This window comes from Sciurus vulgaris (genome assembly GCF_902686455.1).
Source record: "Sciurus vulgaris genome assembly, chromosome: 9".
Taxonomy (NCBI): Eukaryota; Metazoa; Chordata; class Mammalia; order Rodentia; family Sciuridae; genus Sciurus; species Sciurus vulgaris.
The window spans coordinates 145,280,962-145,294,765 of NC_136469.1; the positions used below are offsets into that span (position 1 = coordinate 145,280,962).

At 49.1% G+C, this 13,804-nt stretch overlaps 1 protein-coding gene across 3 annotated transcripts in view; it reads left to right on the plus strand.

The window, feature by feature from the left end:
- LETM1 (leucine zipper and EF-hand containing transmembrane protein 1) overlaps nt 1-13,804 on the plus strand; it is a 35,647-nt gene that overhangs the window by 6,155 nt on the left and 15,688 nt on the right. For all 3 annotated transcript variants that reach the window (XM_079153933.1, XM_079153934.1, XM_079153935.1), the window contains 4 exons: nt 4,036-4,486; nt 10,688-10,831; nt 11,380-11,517; nt 12,991-13,194. In XM_079153933.1, the coding sequence (XP_079010059.1) occupies nt 4,036-4,486; nt 10,688-10,831; nt 11,380-11,517; nt 12,991-13,194 (937 nt within the window). The remainder of the gene's footprint in view (nt 1-4,035; nt 4,487-10,687; nt 10,832-11,379; nt 11,518-12,990; nt 13,195-13,804) is intronic.

Below are 13,804 nucleotides of genomic sequence, written 5' to 3' on the forward strand. Positions count from 1 at the left end.
AACTTAAGGTTCATATTAGAACATAAAATGTATGCTTTATTAGTAAATTTTTTTAAAGGTATTTACTTAATGAAAACTGTAAAACTATTTTTTTTGTTGTTGTTGTTGCTTTATTTTGGGGTTTTTTTGGTTTTTTTTTTTTTTTTTGGTGCTGGGGATCAAACCCAGGGCCTTGTGCTTGCAAGGCAAGCACTCTACCAACTGGGCTATCTCCCCAGCCCCTGTAAAACTGTTTTGATGAACTCATTTCAAATCAGCACTTATGGGTGAGCATCTAAAAGCTTTTTTTTTTTTTTTTTTTTTTTTATATCCTTTTTAGTTGTTGATGGACCTTTATTTAATTAATTAATTTATATGTGGTGCTGAGAATTGAACCCAGTGCCTCACACATGCTAGGCAAGCAATCTACCACTGAACCACGACCCTAGCCCAGCAGAAAGCTTTTATTTTTCAATTTGCATAGTATAAGAAATCTTGAATCACACACAGAAAAGTCATTGCGAGTGGTACCCATTGGAAGTGGTTTACAGTCTCAGGTCGTTTTCGGTTGAAATGGCCCAGGCCCTGATGGGGAGTAGTACGTGGAGTACTTTCCATCCAGCACAGCACCGGGGACATTCCTGAGCCGTTTTTGGCCTTGATAATGAAGTGAGGGAAGCAAGGCAGTACGACATCTTTGCACAGGCAGTGGGCAGTTGTGTAGCGAGCAATAAGCAGTCCTGCAAACCAACTGGGTTCCCCTCAGTGGGAACATCTGAGCTGGCACAAGGCCCTTTCTGTCCTGTATTTCCATGTGGCATGAATGCCAGTGAGATGTGCTGTGGAAATAGCACTGTGCTGATGGCCAGGTGCACTCAGGCCCCTGGCAGTTGTCTCTGCAGTGTGTGTCCTTAGCACATAGCAAGGGTGTGTTCCTGGCTCACAATCTCAGGCCTCCTGCTGGGGCAAGGCACTGGGCCTTCTGGTTACTTTGTTTGTGCATGTTCTCCAGTTCCCCAGCAGAGGGTAGTAAGTGGTTTCTCCATCTTAATGTGGAGTCTTTGTAAGCCCAGGGCTCTGAGTTGCCCTGTGCTTCTGAAATAGTTCCTTCTGGTGGTGGTGGCTGTTGCTCTGTCATTCTTCCTTTCTTTGTTCTTATTTCTTTTGGGGTATTTCTTGGCCCCTGTTAGCATTACATCCTTGAAGAACAGGGCAGCATGTCCTGGTTAATGTCCTCCCTGACTTGACCTTGGTTCCTTGTCTCACTTTGTGCCTGTCTGAGGGCAGCCATGGCAGGAGGTTCTGGGAGTGCCTTTTGGGAGTTGTCTCCTTGGGAGCAGCCTGCAGGCCTTTGTACTTGTGGCATTTTCACAATTTTGACACACTGTGACAGGAGAGTAGGTCTGGGACCCCATGCTTATTCACCCAGTGACTGTGCAGCTGACATGGTAAGGCTCAGAGATGCTGCTCCTTTGCAAGGCACTACTTGGTTCTGGAGATGACAGCAGGACTTCCAGGTTGTGGCTGTAGATGTCAGCATCCTCAGGTAAGCAGACAGCTTCATAGCAGTGTTTGAGCATTGTGTTGTGTCTGAGCAGGCCTTCTGCTAGCTGTCTGCTGTCTGCTTCTTGTTGAGATATTGCATTTGCTCAGCAGGCTTTCCCCACTTTACAGGTGATTTACAAAGGAAAGGAAAAGTAGGAAGGAGGTCAGGAGACAGGGTGGTGAGAAACTGGGCCTCCTGGACTGGCCTTCCTGAATGGTGCTCTCTTAGCTGCCAACTGAGATTAGGTCTGTGTTGATCAAAAAAAAGTTTTAATGTGATGTAGCTAGGCACAGCCGTGTATGCCTGTAATCCCAGTAGCTCAGGAGACTGACGGTAGGATTATAACTTGGAAGCCAACCTCAGTGACTTAGCAAGACCCTGTCTCAGAAAAATAATTAAAAGGACTAGAGATGTAGTTCAGTGATAAAGCACCCCTGAACTTAATCCCTAGTACTGAAACAAAAAAAAAAAAAAAAAAGGAAAACAGGATATAATTTTATGCTTTTTGAAAATAGCTAACCCTTCATGGATAGATTATTAGTAATAGCTCTCTGAACTTGAACACAGCTGGATCTGGGGGTCCCCACACCAGATGTGTCGTAAGCTTCTCTGCTTGGTCTGTTTTTACACATCTTCATCTTTGCCTGTTGGCTGCCCCTTTAAAACTGCTGACATCTTGTCTTCTTATGGAAGCCTTGCTAACCAAGTGTTGGAAAGCTGCATAATTAAGTTTGACAAAAATAGGAGTGACATGTATTCCACACGTAGGCACTGGTGTTACCCACTCATCAAGGTGGGAAATGTGGCCGAGTGGTGCTCTAAGCCTGTGTGGGCTCTGCCATGTTCTGTGTGGCCTGGCCCTTAGCAACACTGGCTCAGGACAGGGTGAATTCAGGGATGGATCCTAGGTACCTGGGCGAGACAATGAGGAGAGCGCATGCACACTGAGGTTGGGTACATGCATTCATATGCTCAGGAGAGTGCATGTGTGCACACACATGCCTCACCCTTGCCCACCGCATGAGTGTCCCAGTGTGGCCCCTGCATGCTTTTATGTCTCATCACTCCATCTTCAGAAGCTTACTGTGAGCTCAGTGCTAGGCTTGCAGTTCTGGCTAAAGGAAGACAGGGATCCTGGAGGGGTCCTAGGGAGGTCCATAGCCAGAGCCTGAGCCCAGTGTAGTCTGTGCTGGCATTGCACAGCTGGACCTGCCCTCCATATGCTGCAAGCTGAGGCAGGCAGGTGGACACCTGTTGTCCTGCAAGAGCCATCCTCTAAGCCGAGCAGTTCTAGAGGGTTCCATCTTGCATCTACTAGATCCATGGGACAGTCATTGTCACAGCCATTCCTGTTCAGGGTACTTTGCACATATTCACATATACTTGCAAAGGAAGCTCCCAAAGCAGAGAGTTGAAGTTACTTGATCAGGATCAGACAGTGATAAGTAGCGGAGCCCAAGTTTGAACCTGGACAGTCTGCTTCAGGCCTCAGGCCTTCACTCTGTGAAGGTGTAGAAATGACGAGAAATGGGAAGAAACTAGGGTATGTATAAACTCATGGCAGCCCTCTAGGGTAGGTTGGAGTTTGGGGCCACCCAGGGTTGGATCTGTGTATGAGCCACAGGAGAAGCTTCTAGTTTGGTAGGTGAGATAAGTAGGAGATGATAAACCTGAAAGAGAACTGTACAGACCAGTTGTCCCACGTTGAATGGCGGATGTCATTGCAGCTAGGCTGCAGTGGCCCTCCCGACCTTCTGATTTGTGTATGGACACAGAGTGGGCAACCCTGTGGGCCTGACTCAGTGTAGACAGAAGTCTGAGGATTTTGGCTAACATTTAACCCTCATCAGCCCTGACCCATGCAGCCTGTGTTGGGTGGGGAAGGAGCAGGTCTCACCTCTCTCAGCCCCCCAGATGTAGGTCAGGGTGTATGTTAGAAGACAGCAGTGAAGAGACAACAGTGGAGGTTGGGTGGGGGTGTGAGTCAGGCAAGGCATAAGCTGGGGGTTGCCAGGCAAGGGCAACCAGTGCCAGAGCCCAGTGAACAGGGGCAATAGACCTTTGACTGTCTTTTAGTTTATGCCTTTGCTCTAGTGCCTTTAGTCAGTCAAAAGTCACCTGTTAGGGGAGAGGACCTCTAAACTAAACAAACTTATTACTTTGTTCCCCAAATCCCAAACAAGTGCATCACACCTCTTCAGGTTATTTGTGCCTGGAGGTTGGGTCAGTTCTAGAGGTTACTGTGCCACTGTGTGTATGTCTGTTCTGCTGTTGTGTGTATCTCTCTGGGGACCTGCGAACCTAGCTACTGGTGGATGTGAAACAGGCCCCCACCTGGGACACATCATTCTGATCTCATACCCGAGCCTTCCTAAGGGCTCCTAAGGGTCTCAAGTCTCAGGAAGGAAGCTTGTGGAATTGCGTGTGTGGTTGTGATTCTCTGTGGTATGTGCCGCTGCGCAGCCACAGGCTGGGGCTGGCTCCTTATTGCCATTTTTCCCTTTTTTAAGGAATGTTTCATCTGGCTGCTATGTTCCGGCCCACCCCGTGTACCTCTGCTTCAGAGATGAGCCCCTCCGTGGTTGGACTTTGAGGCCAAAGCACCTGCGCACAGTAGTAAGAATGCCATGGACCCCCACCTCAGCAGGCTTGGTTGTCATGGGACCTCAGTACCTTTCTATGCGAGGCTGGCACTCATCTCCCCCGCTTAGTGATGATTCTGTGGTGGAGAAGTCCCTCAAATCCTTAAAGGACAAGAACAAAAAGCTGGAGGAGGGTGGCCCTGTGTATAGCCCGCCAGCTGAGGTGGTGGTGAAGAAGTCCCTTGGGCAGAAGGTGTTGGATGAACTGAAGCATTACTATCACGGTTTCCGCCTGCTCTGGATCGATACCAAGATCGCCGCACGCATGCTCTGGCGTATCCTCAACGGCCACACCCTGACCCGCCGGGAGCGCAGGCAGGTAAAGGGGATGTACTGAGCTCTTGGCTTCACCCAAAGGTTGCTTTCAAAACCTCGTTGGGACTTGCTTTCTACTGCTTTTGATGAGGAAAATGTCAGTCAAAGCTACAAAAGTGGGAACGTCCCCAGGACACCACCACTGAATTGTGACAGGACCGCAGTATCAGCACCCATTGCCATCCCACTGCCTCCTTGCTGTTCCCTGCTGCAGACTGTGTGACCCTTGAAAAGTCCACAGTGTGGCTGTGTCTCTCTGGCCCCCAGGCTTGTCTCCCCCAGGGCTGTGGCATCCCTCTGGGGAATTCTGGCCTGTCTGAAGCTCCTGCTGGCATCTACACCACTCCTTCAGTCCTGGCTCCGTGGGCGTTTTTCCTAAGCAGGACATGGTGGTGCATGTCTGTGGTCCCAGCTGCTTGGAAGGCTGAGATGGGGAGGATCACTTGGGCCCAGGAGTTGGAGGCCTGCCTGGACAACACAGTGAGACCCCATCTCCAAAAAAACAAGCTGGGCATAGTGGTGCAAGCCTATAATTCATCAACTCCAAAGGCGGAGGCAGGAAGTTTGTAAGTCTGAGATTGACCTGGGCAACTTAGCAAGACTCTTTTTCAAAAAAAAAATTTTATAAAAGATTGGAAATGTGGCTCAGTGGTAGAGCACCCCTGGGCTCAATCCCCAGTTCAAAAAAAGTGAGGACTCACTGTTGTCTGTCTGTCTGTCTGTCTCTCTCGCTCTCTTTTTTTTTTTTTTTTTTGTACTGGGGATTAAACCCAGGGGTGCTCTACTGCTGAGCTACATCCCCAGCCTTTTTTGTTTTTATTTTTACTTTGAGACAAGGTCTCACTAAGTTGCTTAGAGCTTTACTAGGTTGCCCAGGCTTATATGGGACTCGGGATCCTCCTGCCTCAGCCTCCCACATCACTGGGATCACAGGCGTGCACCACTGCACCCTGTTCCTGTTGTATATTTTTGTCTCTCAAGGCTGCCACCTAAATACTTCTTTTCTATCTTGTTCATTATGTTTTCAGCTAAAATAGTCTTTTAATGCATCCATTAGTTTTCTTTTTTGGAATGATTTTCGGCGTTGCAGAGATACTGCAGCATTCCAAACACTCTGCCCAGCTTGCCTAACGCTTGTCTTTGGTGATTGGTCACAGCTAAGCTCCTCACTCCTAACCCAGACTTGGTTCTCTTTTCCACTTTCCGGGCAACGTCCTTCTCTGGTCCAGGACCCCATGCTGCCTCCTGAGGCCCCTCTGGTCTGTGATGGCCTCTACAGCTTTGGGGCACACTGGCTGGTGCCCAGCAGCACAGACCCAGGGTTGTCTTGTGTCTGTCTCCTGGTCAGCAGGTGCCCTTGTCACCACCCACCAGGGTCAGTGAGACACTGTAGGGTCCATCGGTTGTGTGGCCCAGATGACATCTGCCAGGTGCCTCCACGGGCAGCAACCTCTGCCCTGAGGACCAAGGAGAACAGGTCCAGTCACAGCTCTACCCCTGTGACTGATGCTTCAGGTGTGTCCAACCTGGGCCCTGACCCCACCCTGCTTATGTCCCACTGCCCTATTGCTCTTTCCCCATGTGTGATCTCAGGCATCCACTCAGCATACATACCTGAAACAAACCCCAGTCTTCCCCCAGCTCATTCCTGGACATCTCTTAAAGGCCTCTAGCTACTCCCAGTTCAACAAGGCAGCCCACCCTGACTGGCACTTAGGCCAAAACCTTGGCAGCCTGCAATACCCACATTCTCCTATGTTGTATAACAACCCTACGGACCCTTGAATCATGCGCAAGTCTGAGTACTCCCCACCCCACCACCCATCCAGCCCAAGGCTGTGACCAGAGTGCCCTGTGCTCTGTCTCCACGCTTCTGTAACAACAATCCTTTTAAAGCAGGAGTGGGCAGGGGTGTGGTGGTGCATGCCTGTAATCCTAGCAGCTCGAGACTGAGGCAGGAGGATAGCTAGTTCACAGCCAGCCTTCAGTGCTCTGTGGGTCCCTTTCCCTGGTGGTAGCCAGAGTCTTCCCAGAAATTGTCCTGCCACATGCTCCACGCTCACCCTGACCTCGCTTCCTGTATTCTTCCTGTGTAGACTTGCTGCCCCATAGTTAATCCTGGGTGTGCCTTGGAGCCTTTGTGCCAGCAGGCTCCACTCTGTCACCTCTCCTGCAAAATACGAGACCACTCCAGTTATGCAGGGTCTCAGCGTCTTCCACTGACAGGTGTGTGCAGCCAAGTGCCTGCGTGTTCCTTCCCGTCCAGCTCTCACTTGCAAATGGGCATTGGGCTTGCAGAAATAGAAAATGGTTTATGCCCACAACTTAGGTGGGCATTTGTAAAATGGTAACTGATAAGGGTTTTGGGTATTTGTCAGCTGTGTGTCCTTATAGGAGGGGAGAGGCTCTGTCACTCAGTCCTCATAAACTTGGTGATTCAACCTGGTGGGATGGGAGTTCAGGCACATGGATTCATTCACCATGAACCTGAGGCCTCTATTCTGGTGTGAGCCTTTGGATGCCAGTAGCCCTGCCTGGCCCTCCAGCAGGGTGCGAGGGCACGAAAGGGGGGCACCTCCACATCTCATGTTGGGGGCGTGTGACCATGTATAGATTTGGAGTGTTTGTTCTCTCCGCATGTGATAGGTAAATAGCTTATTCTTTCAGGTCCCATGTTTGAATTCTACCGTTTTAGCAGTATCTTTAAACTTTTCTGAAAAAATATATTTTTAAAATTGATACATAAAAACAAATGATGCATATTTGGGAGGTATCATGTGATGTTTCAGTACATATACACATTGTATAATGTTTAAACCATCCTCTGCCTTTTTCAAGATAATTGTGCTTACATGTGCCATACAGAGGGTACTTGCAATTCTGCTTTTGTGTTTATAAATGCTTAAGAAGTTCTTTTATTGCCCTGTGTTTTACAAAAAGTTCTGTTTTACAAAAATATGCAAGCATTGTTTCGAAATATATGTTCTCATTGATAAACAAATTCAGCCTGTTCTAACTGGACATCAAGCGCCTTGGTGTTAAAATGTGCCTGAAAGCATGGGGTTTCAGAGAGGCTGTGGCCCTGGATTTAGTGTTAGGCGAGCATTGGGCAGGAATAATGGTGGATGATCTCAGTGTTCTGTTTGTGATGTCTGCAGTGTGGGCCTGCCGGCACAGTGCTTCTGCAGCATCAGGGGTAGGAGAGCTTTCCCGCCCTGACTTAGCACCTGGGCATTTCCCTGCAACCATGACCAAAAGGAAGGGACCAAGGCCAGGAGGCTGTGACAGATGGGCTGCCCTCCTCTCCTGTGGACTTCTCATAGAAACCCTTCTTCCAAAGGAGAGTGTTCACAGTTGATGGATATGCCACAGGCCTTTTGGGTGTTTGTGAAGTAAGTGAAGTCACATTGCAAGTCCTCCTTCCTTCCTTCTTCCAGTTCCTTTTCTTTGTGGCCTTTTCCCAGGTGCTGACAGTGGCACTAGAGCAGCCAAAGGAAAGACACAAAATCCTTTGGACAGACTGCCCGGAGTTGACCAGCAAAGTCTCCCACAGTGAGCAGAGGAGCGCTTACCTGATGATCTTGGGAGTTGCTTCTGAGAAGAGTAACTCTAGCGCCTAGTTCTGTTCTTCGTTGAGAACAGAGGGTTTGGTTTTGTTTTGTTTACCCGACTGGAATTTTCCCAGGGTGCTGATGAGGAAGGGAGCAGAGGGACCATTTACAGGAGAGGTTCGCACTGGAACTTCAGAGCCAAACCTCTGGCACCAGTTGGGTGCTTAATGCAGAAGGCCTTGCTTTGTGACTGTGCCCCCTACAGCTCCTCCACCTTCCCATTCTGCCTGAGTTACAGTTTTGCTATTTCACTAAAAAAGATGAGTCTTAAAGGAAAAAGGGTGGGGCACATTTGGAACAGCCATGTAAGGACCAGACAGGTGTCTACAGGAACATGGGGCTGGGGTCAGGTCCCCTGTTACTGGCACTAAGGAGGGTCTGTGGAGCCTGTCTGGGTTTTCCTTAGCTTGGGATCTCATAGGTAATTTGGATTTGAGCAAAGTGTTATCAGTTCTGATAATCATAGGAAAGTGCTTCTTAAAATTGTGAGTACAACAAAAGTGAAGGAAGACCATGTAAAATTTAAATAATATTTGTGTGAACATTGTTTTAAGTGGAAGACATTTGAAGTGTGTGACTCATGTTTATGTCACTGTTGGGTACTTGCTCGTAGTATTGAATAGAGGATGACAGATAAGACCTGCAGGTTCAGTGTAGAATAGTTGCATTTAGGAAGTTATTTGGGGCTCTGGTTTTGAGCACCAGGGCCTTGCAGAGACCAGCAGGAGAAGGTGGATTTCTGGGCCTCTAGGACACAAGTGACCATGCCAGAGCAGAGCATGAGGTGCTGTTCAAGCAACGGCCTGGCAGCCACTACTGGGCTTCCTGGCTCCTGGTTTTGAGTTCTAGTTCCTCTCATTAGGGGAATCACACAAAAATTGTCTTTGTGTCTAGCTTCTCTCACCTAGCATCATGCCTTCAAGTGCGACCGTATTGAAGTGTGAGTCAGGACTCCCCCCCCCCCCCGCCCCCCTTTTTTTTGTTTTTTGTTTTTTGTTTTAATACAGGGGATTGAATCAGGGACACATTCCCAACCCTTTTAATTTTTTATTCTTAGACTAAAACTTAGTGAGTTTCAACTTCGTCCCTCTAAGTTGCTTAGACCTTCAAACTTGCAATCCTCCTGCTTCAGCCTCTCAAGTCACTGAGATTATTTTGCAGATGTATCTTATCAGTTACTAGTTTTTGGCAGTTTGGGGCAGCTTTTGTAAATTCCATCAATTTTGATAAGGAAAAGACATGTTTTCTCGATACTTTTTTTTTTTTTGGTGGTACTGGGGATTGAACTCAGGGGCCTTGTGCTTGTGAGGCAAGCACTCTACCAGCTGAGCTATCGCCTCAGCCCAAGAAGTGTTTTCATTAGGTGCCTTTTCTGTATCTATTTGGACAATCAGATGATTTTGTGATTTAGCGTAAGGAGCTGCTCAGCTTGAGCAGGGTGCATGCAGGCTGTAGGAGCTCCCTCAAAATGCACACCCCAGACAGACTGGAAGAAGTCAAGATGGCGAAGGTGCCCTGACCAGCCCTGGCCAGACCAAGACCTTCCAGAGCAGCTGCAGTGGAGCTGTGAGACAGGGCGCACCTCATTCCAAAAGCCCGACGTGGAGTATCTGGAGAAGACAGGCTTATAGAGCAGAATGAAGTTGTGCTTGCCTAGTGCTGAGAGCTTTCTGGCATATGAAAATATGGAATTTACCAGAGGGACTGAGGCTGTAGCTCAGAGGCAGAGCACTTGTCTGGTACATGGAGTCACTGGGTTTGGTCCTCAGCACCACATAAAAATAAACAAATAAAGGCATTCTGTCCCTCTACAACTACAAAAAAAAAGGAATTGTTTTAAATTTTAAGAAAATTTACCACGAACCACTGACTTGTATCCTTATACTTCATGAATGCTATGACATGCAAATTTTACCTCAGTGGAACTGCTTTAACCCCACTATTTAAAATTAATGGGGAATACAAAAAAAAAAGCAAAATCAAGATGAAACTGGTGTCATCTTGAAGGGCCTATCTCTGTTCAGTCTGGGGCCGTTTGAGAGTAAAAACAAGTGAAAAGATACAGGAATCCACAAGTCCATTTGTATAATGAAGAGCATTCCATGGTCTCTCTGTGACACATGCCCAGTGCACCTGGACTGTAAGCTACACTGCTTTCTGAAGATGATCAACATGTGGATTCGCAGGGGTGGAGGGTATGCTATTTTGTTTTGTTTTACCTGTATTTTATCTATGTGGTGCTAAAGATCAAACCCAGTGCCCCACACATGTGAGGCAAGTGCTCTACCACTGAGCCACAACCCCAGCCTCCCAGCCCTTTTTATTTTATTTTGAGATGGGGTCTTGCTTAGGTAGCCTGGAACTTGTGATCCTCCCACTCAGCCCACCAAGTAGCCACATCATGCCCAGCTTGGCATGTGGTTTTGACTCAAGAAAGACATGAGTTTCAGGAGGTATCTGCTAAGTGGTTTTGGAACTTCGAGCTCCCGAGCCACTGCCATGGTTGTCCTTGTAAGTGATGACAGAAATGCTCCCACTGCTTGCTCCTGCTCCCATCTTTCTCTGCCCCCCTGATAGAGACCTCCTCTCTCCAGTTTCTCCGGATCTGTGCTGACCTCTTCAGACTGGTCCCCTTCCTGGTCTTCGTGGTGGTGCCCTTCATGGAGTTTCTGCTGCCTGTAGCCGTGAAGCTCTTTCCCAACATGCTGCCATCCACCTTTGAGACCCAGTCCATCAAGGTGAGGACATCGTGACTGTGAGCACGTTTAAAAATGAGTCTGAAGTTCCTTATCACAGCTGTGTTTCTTGTGGCTGACAATGGGGGTGAGGTGTCTTGTCATCCACAAAGGCTCAGGGGCCTCCACACCCCCATCACGTGTGTTGGGGAGCTTCTGTGAGGCCTCTCTGAATGAAGGGGTTGTGTTAGCTTCACTGTCTGGCCCCTGTGGAACATGTCTGCCAGCCTATACTCTAGGAAGGCACACAAAATATTTTTTGTAAAGAGAATTTCAGAATGTATTGCACTTGGATGAGAATAAGCATTGTTTTGTGAAATGTTTGTCTGAGCTTGGAGAGCAGGGGAGCCGGGTGGAGGTGTGAGACGCTTGTCTTCCAGGGCAATGGCGATTGGAGAGCAGGGGGGCCAGGTGGAGGTGTGAGAAGCTTGTCTTCCAGGGCGATGGCGATTGGAGGAGGCTCCCGGAGCTGCCACCTGCAGCACAGGAGCTGGTGGGGTGTGGGAGGGCAGTGGGGCAAGGCAAGCCCAGCCCTTTCTCTGCCCTTGCAGGAGGAGAGGCTGAAGAAGGAGCTGCGGGTCAAGCTGGAGCTGGCCAAGTTCCTGCAGGACACTATTGAGGAGATGGCCCTGAAGAACAAGGCAGCCAAGGGAAACGCCACTAAAGACTTCTCTGCATTTTTCCAGAAGGTGCTATGTGCCTCAGACCCGTGAACTCCCAAGTCCAAGACTGGGTGGAGCTGCAGAGCACCTCCAGCCTTGGCAGCTGCTTCCTCCCTTTTCTTACTTCTTGGCTGCACTGGAGCTGCCAGGCAGGTGCTGGCTGGTGCTTTAGGGAGTTTAACAATGAGACTCTGCTGGCCTTCATAATGACTTATGTCCTGGCTTTGCAGCAGCTCAGGGAAGGGAGACCATAACTGACAAGGAGCCCAAGACCTGAGGTTATGGTGTGGTGCATGGTCAGGGTGAGCCCTCTGCCTGGTACTCCTGAGAGGCCTGTCAGAGCCTGCGTGACAGCAGCGGGGGCTGAAAAGAGAGAGGGAGTGCTATTGACAGGGTTGCTGGGGACAAGTCTAGGGTCATAGAGCTTGAGAGATTTGTGCTGCTTTTTGGAATCTGAAGACTGTCTAAAGTTCTCAGAAAGCTTCCACTAGGCAGCGTCACTGGGCTTTGGCACTCACTTGTGTGTTGTCTGGTGCTTTGCACTGCAACACAGAGGAGCAGAGTCTGCAGCTGCAAAGGCAGAAATACCTGCTCTGTGGCCTTTACAGAAAAGTGTGCTCAACCCAGCACAACCTTAGAGATATCATCTCTGGGGAAGAGGCAGGTATAGCTGTGGAGGTGCTGAGTGCATATGGTGGGTCCTGCAAGGGAGATGCAAGCAGCTGGGCTTCAGGGGCCCGGGAGAAGATGGGAACAAGTGAGAGCTAGAAGGGAGGTGGGGCTTCTGGTGGGCTGCAACTCCCGAGAAGGCTGCTCATGACAGCCTAGGTTGAGGGATATTGCATTTGGTCTTCCCCCAGGAGAACCCCTACAACTGTTTCTGGGTGATATTCTGTGTGGTGCAGTCTGGGTCCTTTTGATCTGGGTCAAGCTCCTGGGGGCGCCAGGTCAGGTCAGGCTGGTTCTACCCACTTTGTTCTTTGCTGGAGACCAGCCCAGCTTGGCTCTTGGCAGAGACTAAGCCTGTTGTGTGGGAGGTGGTATAGGCCCCACTGTTCTGAACTGAGGAGCTCTGCTTCCTAGTAGCAGTCCAGGGCTCAAGTGGCAGCACACTCTCTGCACTTGAACCCTCTTGGAGGGAAAAACAGGCACACACATCTGTGCCCTCTTCTCACACTGAGCAGCTAGTCTAGCATGAGGACCCAGGGCACTGCTTCTGCAGTTGGTGACTAGAGTCCCTTTCCCAGTGAAGAGTGGCAGGAAAGGTTCAAGGCCAGTAGTTGCAATGCGTAGGAGAACCCGTGGCAGGCTCAGCTGACACTGAATTCCTGAGGTTTGAGGGGCTCCACATTGGAGTATGGTACGAGGTGGGTGGTATAGGGCCCCTGTACCCAGGCCCCATCTTGGTTCTTCACTTCTGCTGGGTCCTGAGGCTGGGGGGTGGGGACAGGAGAGCTCACAGCACTTATCAAGTGGGTAAGCCTCCGGTTGCTCCTGCAGATCCGGGAGACAGGAGAAAGACCCAGTAACGAGGAAATCATGCGCTTTTCCAAATTGTTTGAGGATGAGCTGACTCTGGATAACCTCACTCGGCCGCAACTGGTGGCACTGTGCAGGCTGCTGGAGCTCCAGTCCATTGGCACCAACAACTTCCTGCGCTTCCAGCTCACCATGAGGCTGAGGTCCATAAAGGCTGATGACAAGGTGAGCCATCCACAGGCAGGCCGCATGACCAGTCCACTCCTTTGGTTTCTTGCCTCTGCTTTCCTTTTTTTATTTTTAAGTTTTTTTAAAAAACTGATATATGTAAACATGAAGGTTTAACGTATTTGTGGGGTGCCATGTGATGTTCAATATATAAGTATTCTGCATGTCCATATGTTGTGGGGTTTTGTTTTGTTTTATTTTTGTTGTTGTTGTTGTTGGTTTTTTTTTTTGCATTGTTGGGATAGAACCCAAGGCCTCACACATGCTAGGGAAGTACTTAAATCACTGAATTTTGTCCTCAACCCTTTAAATTTTTTTTTTTTTTTTTTTTTTTTTTTTTTTTTTTTTTTTTTAATTTTGAGGCAGGTTGTCCAGACTGGCCTTGAACTTGAGATCCTTCTGCTTCACCCAAGTTGCCTGCCTCTCCTGCTCCCGGCTGCACTGTAGCTTCCAGCCCTCCCCATACCCTTCTCCTGCCTGGCCCAGGGCAGCCAGCAGGCCTGCTGTTACTCTGCAGAGGTGCAGCTGTCCTCCGGCAGCTTCCTTCACAGGGTGTGCTCCCTGTGTGTCCCTGCACTCTAGCCTCAGGCGTCTTTGCCTCTCACCA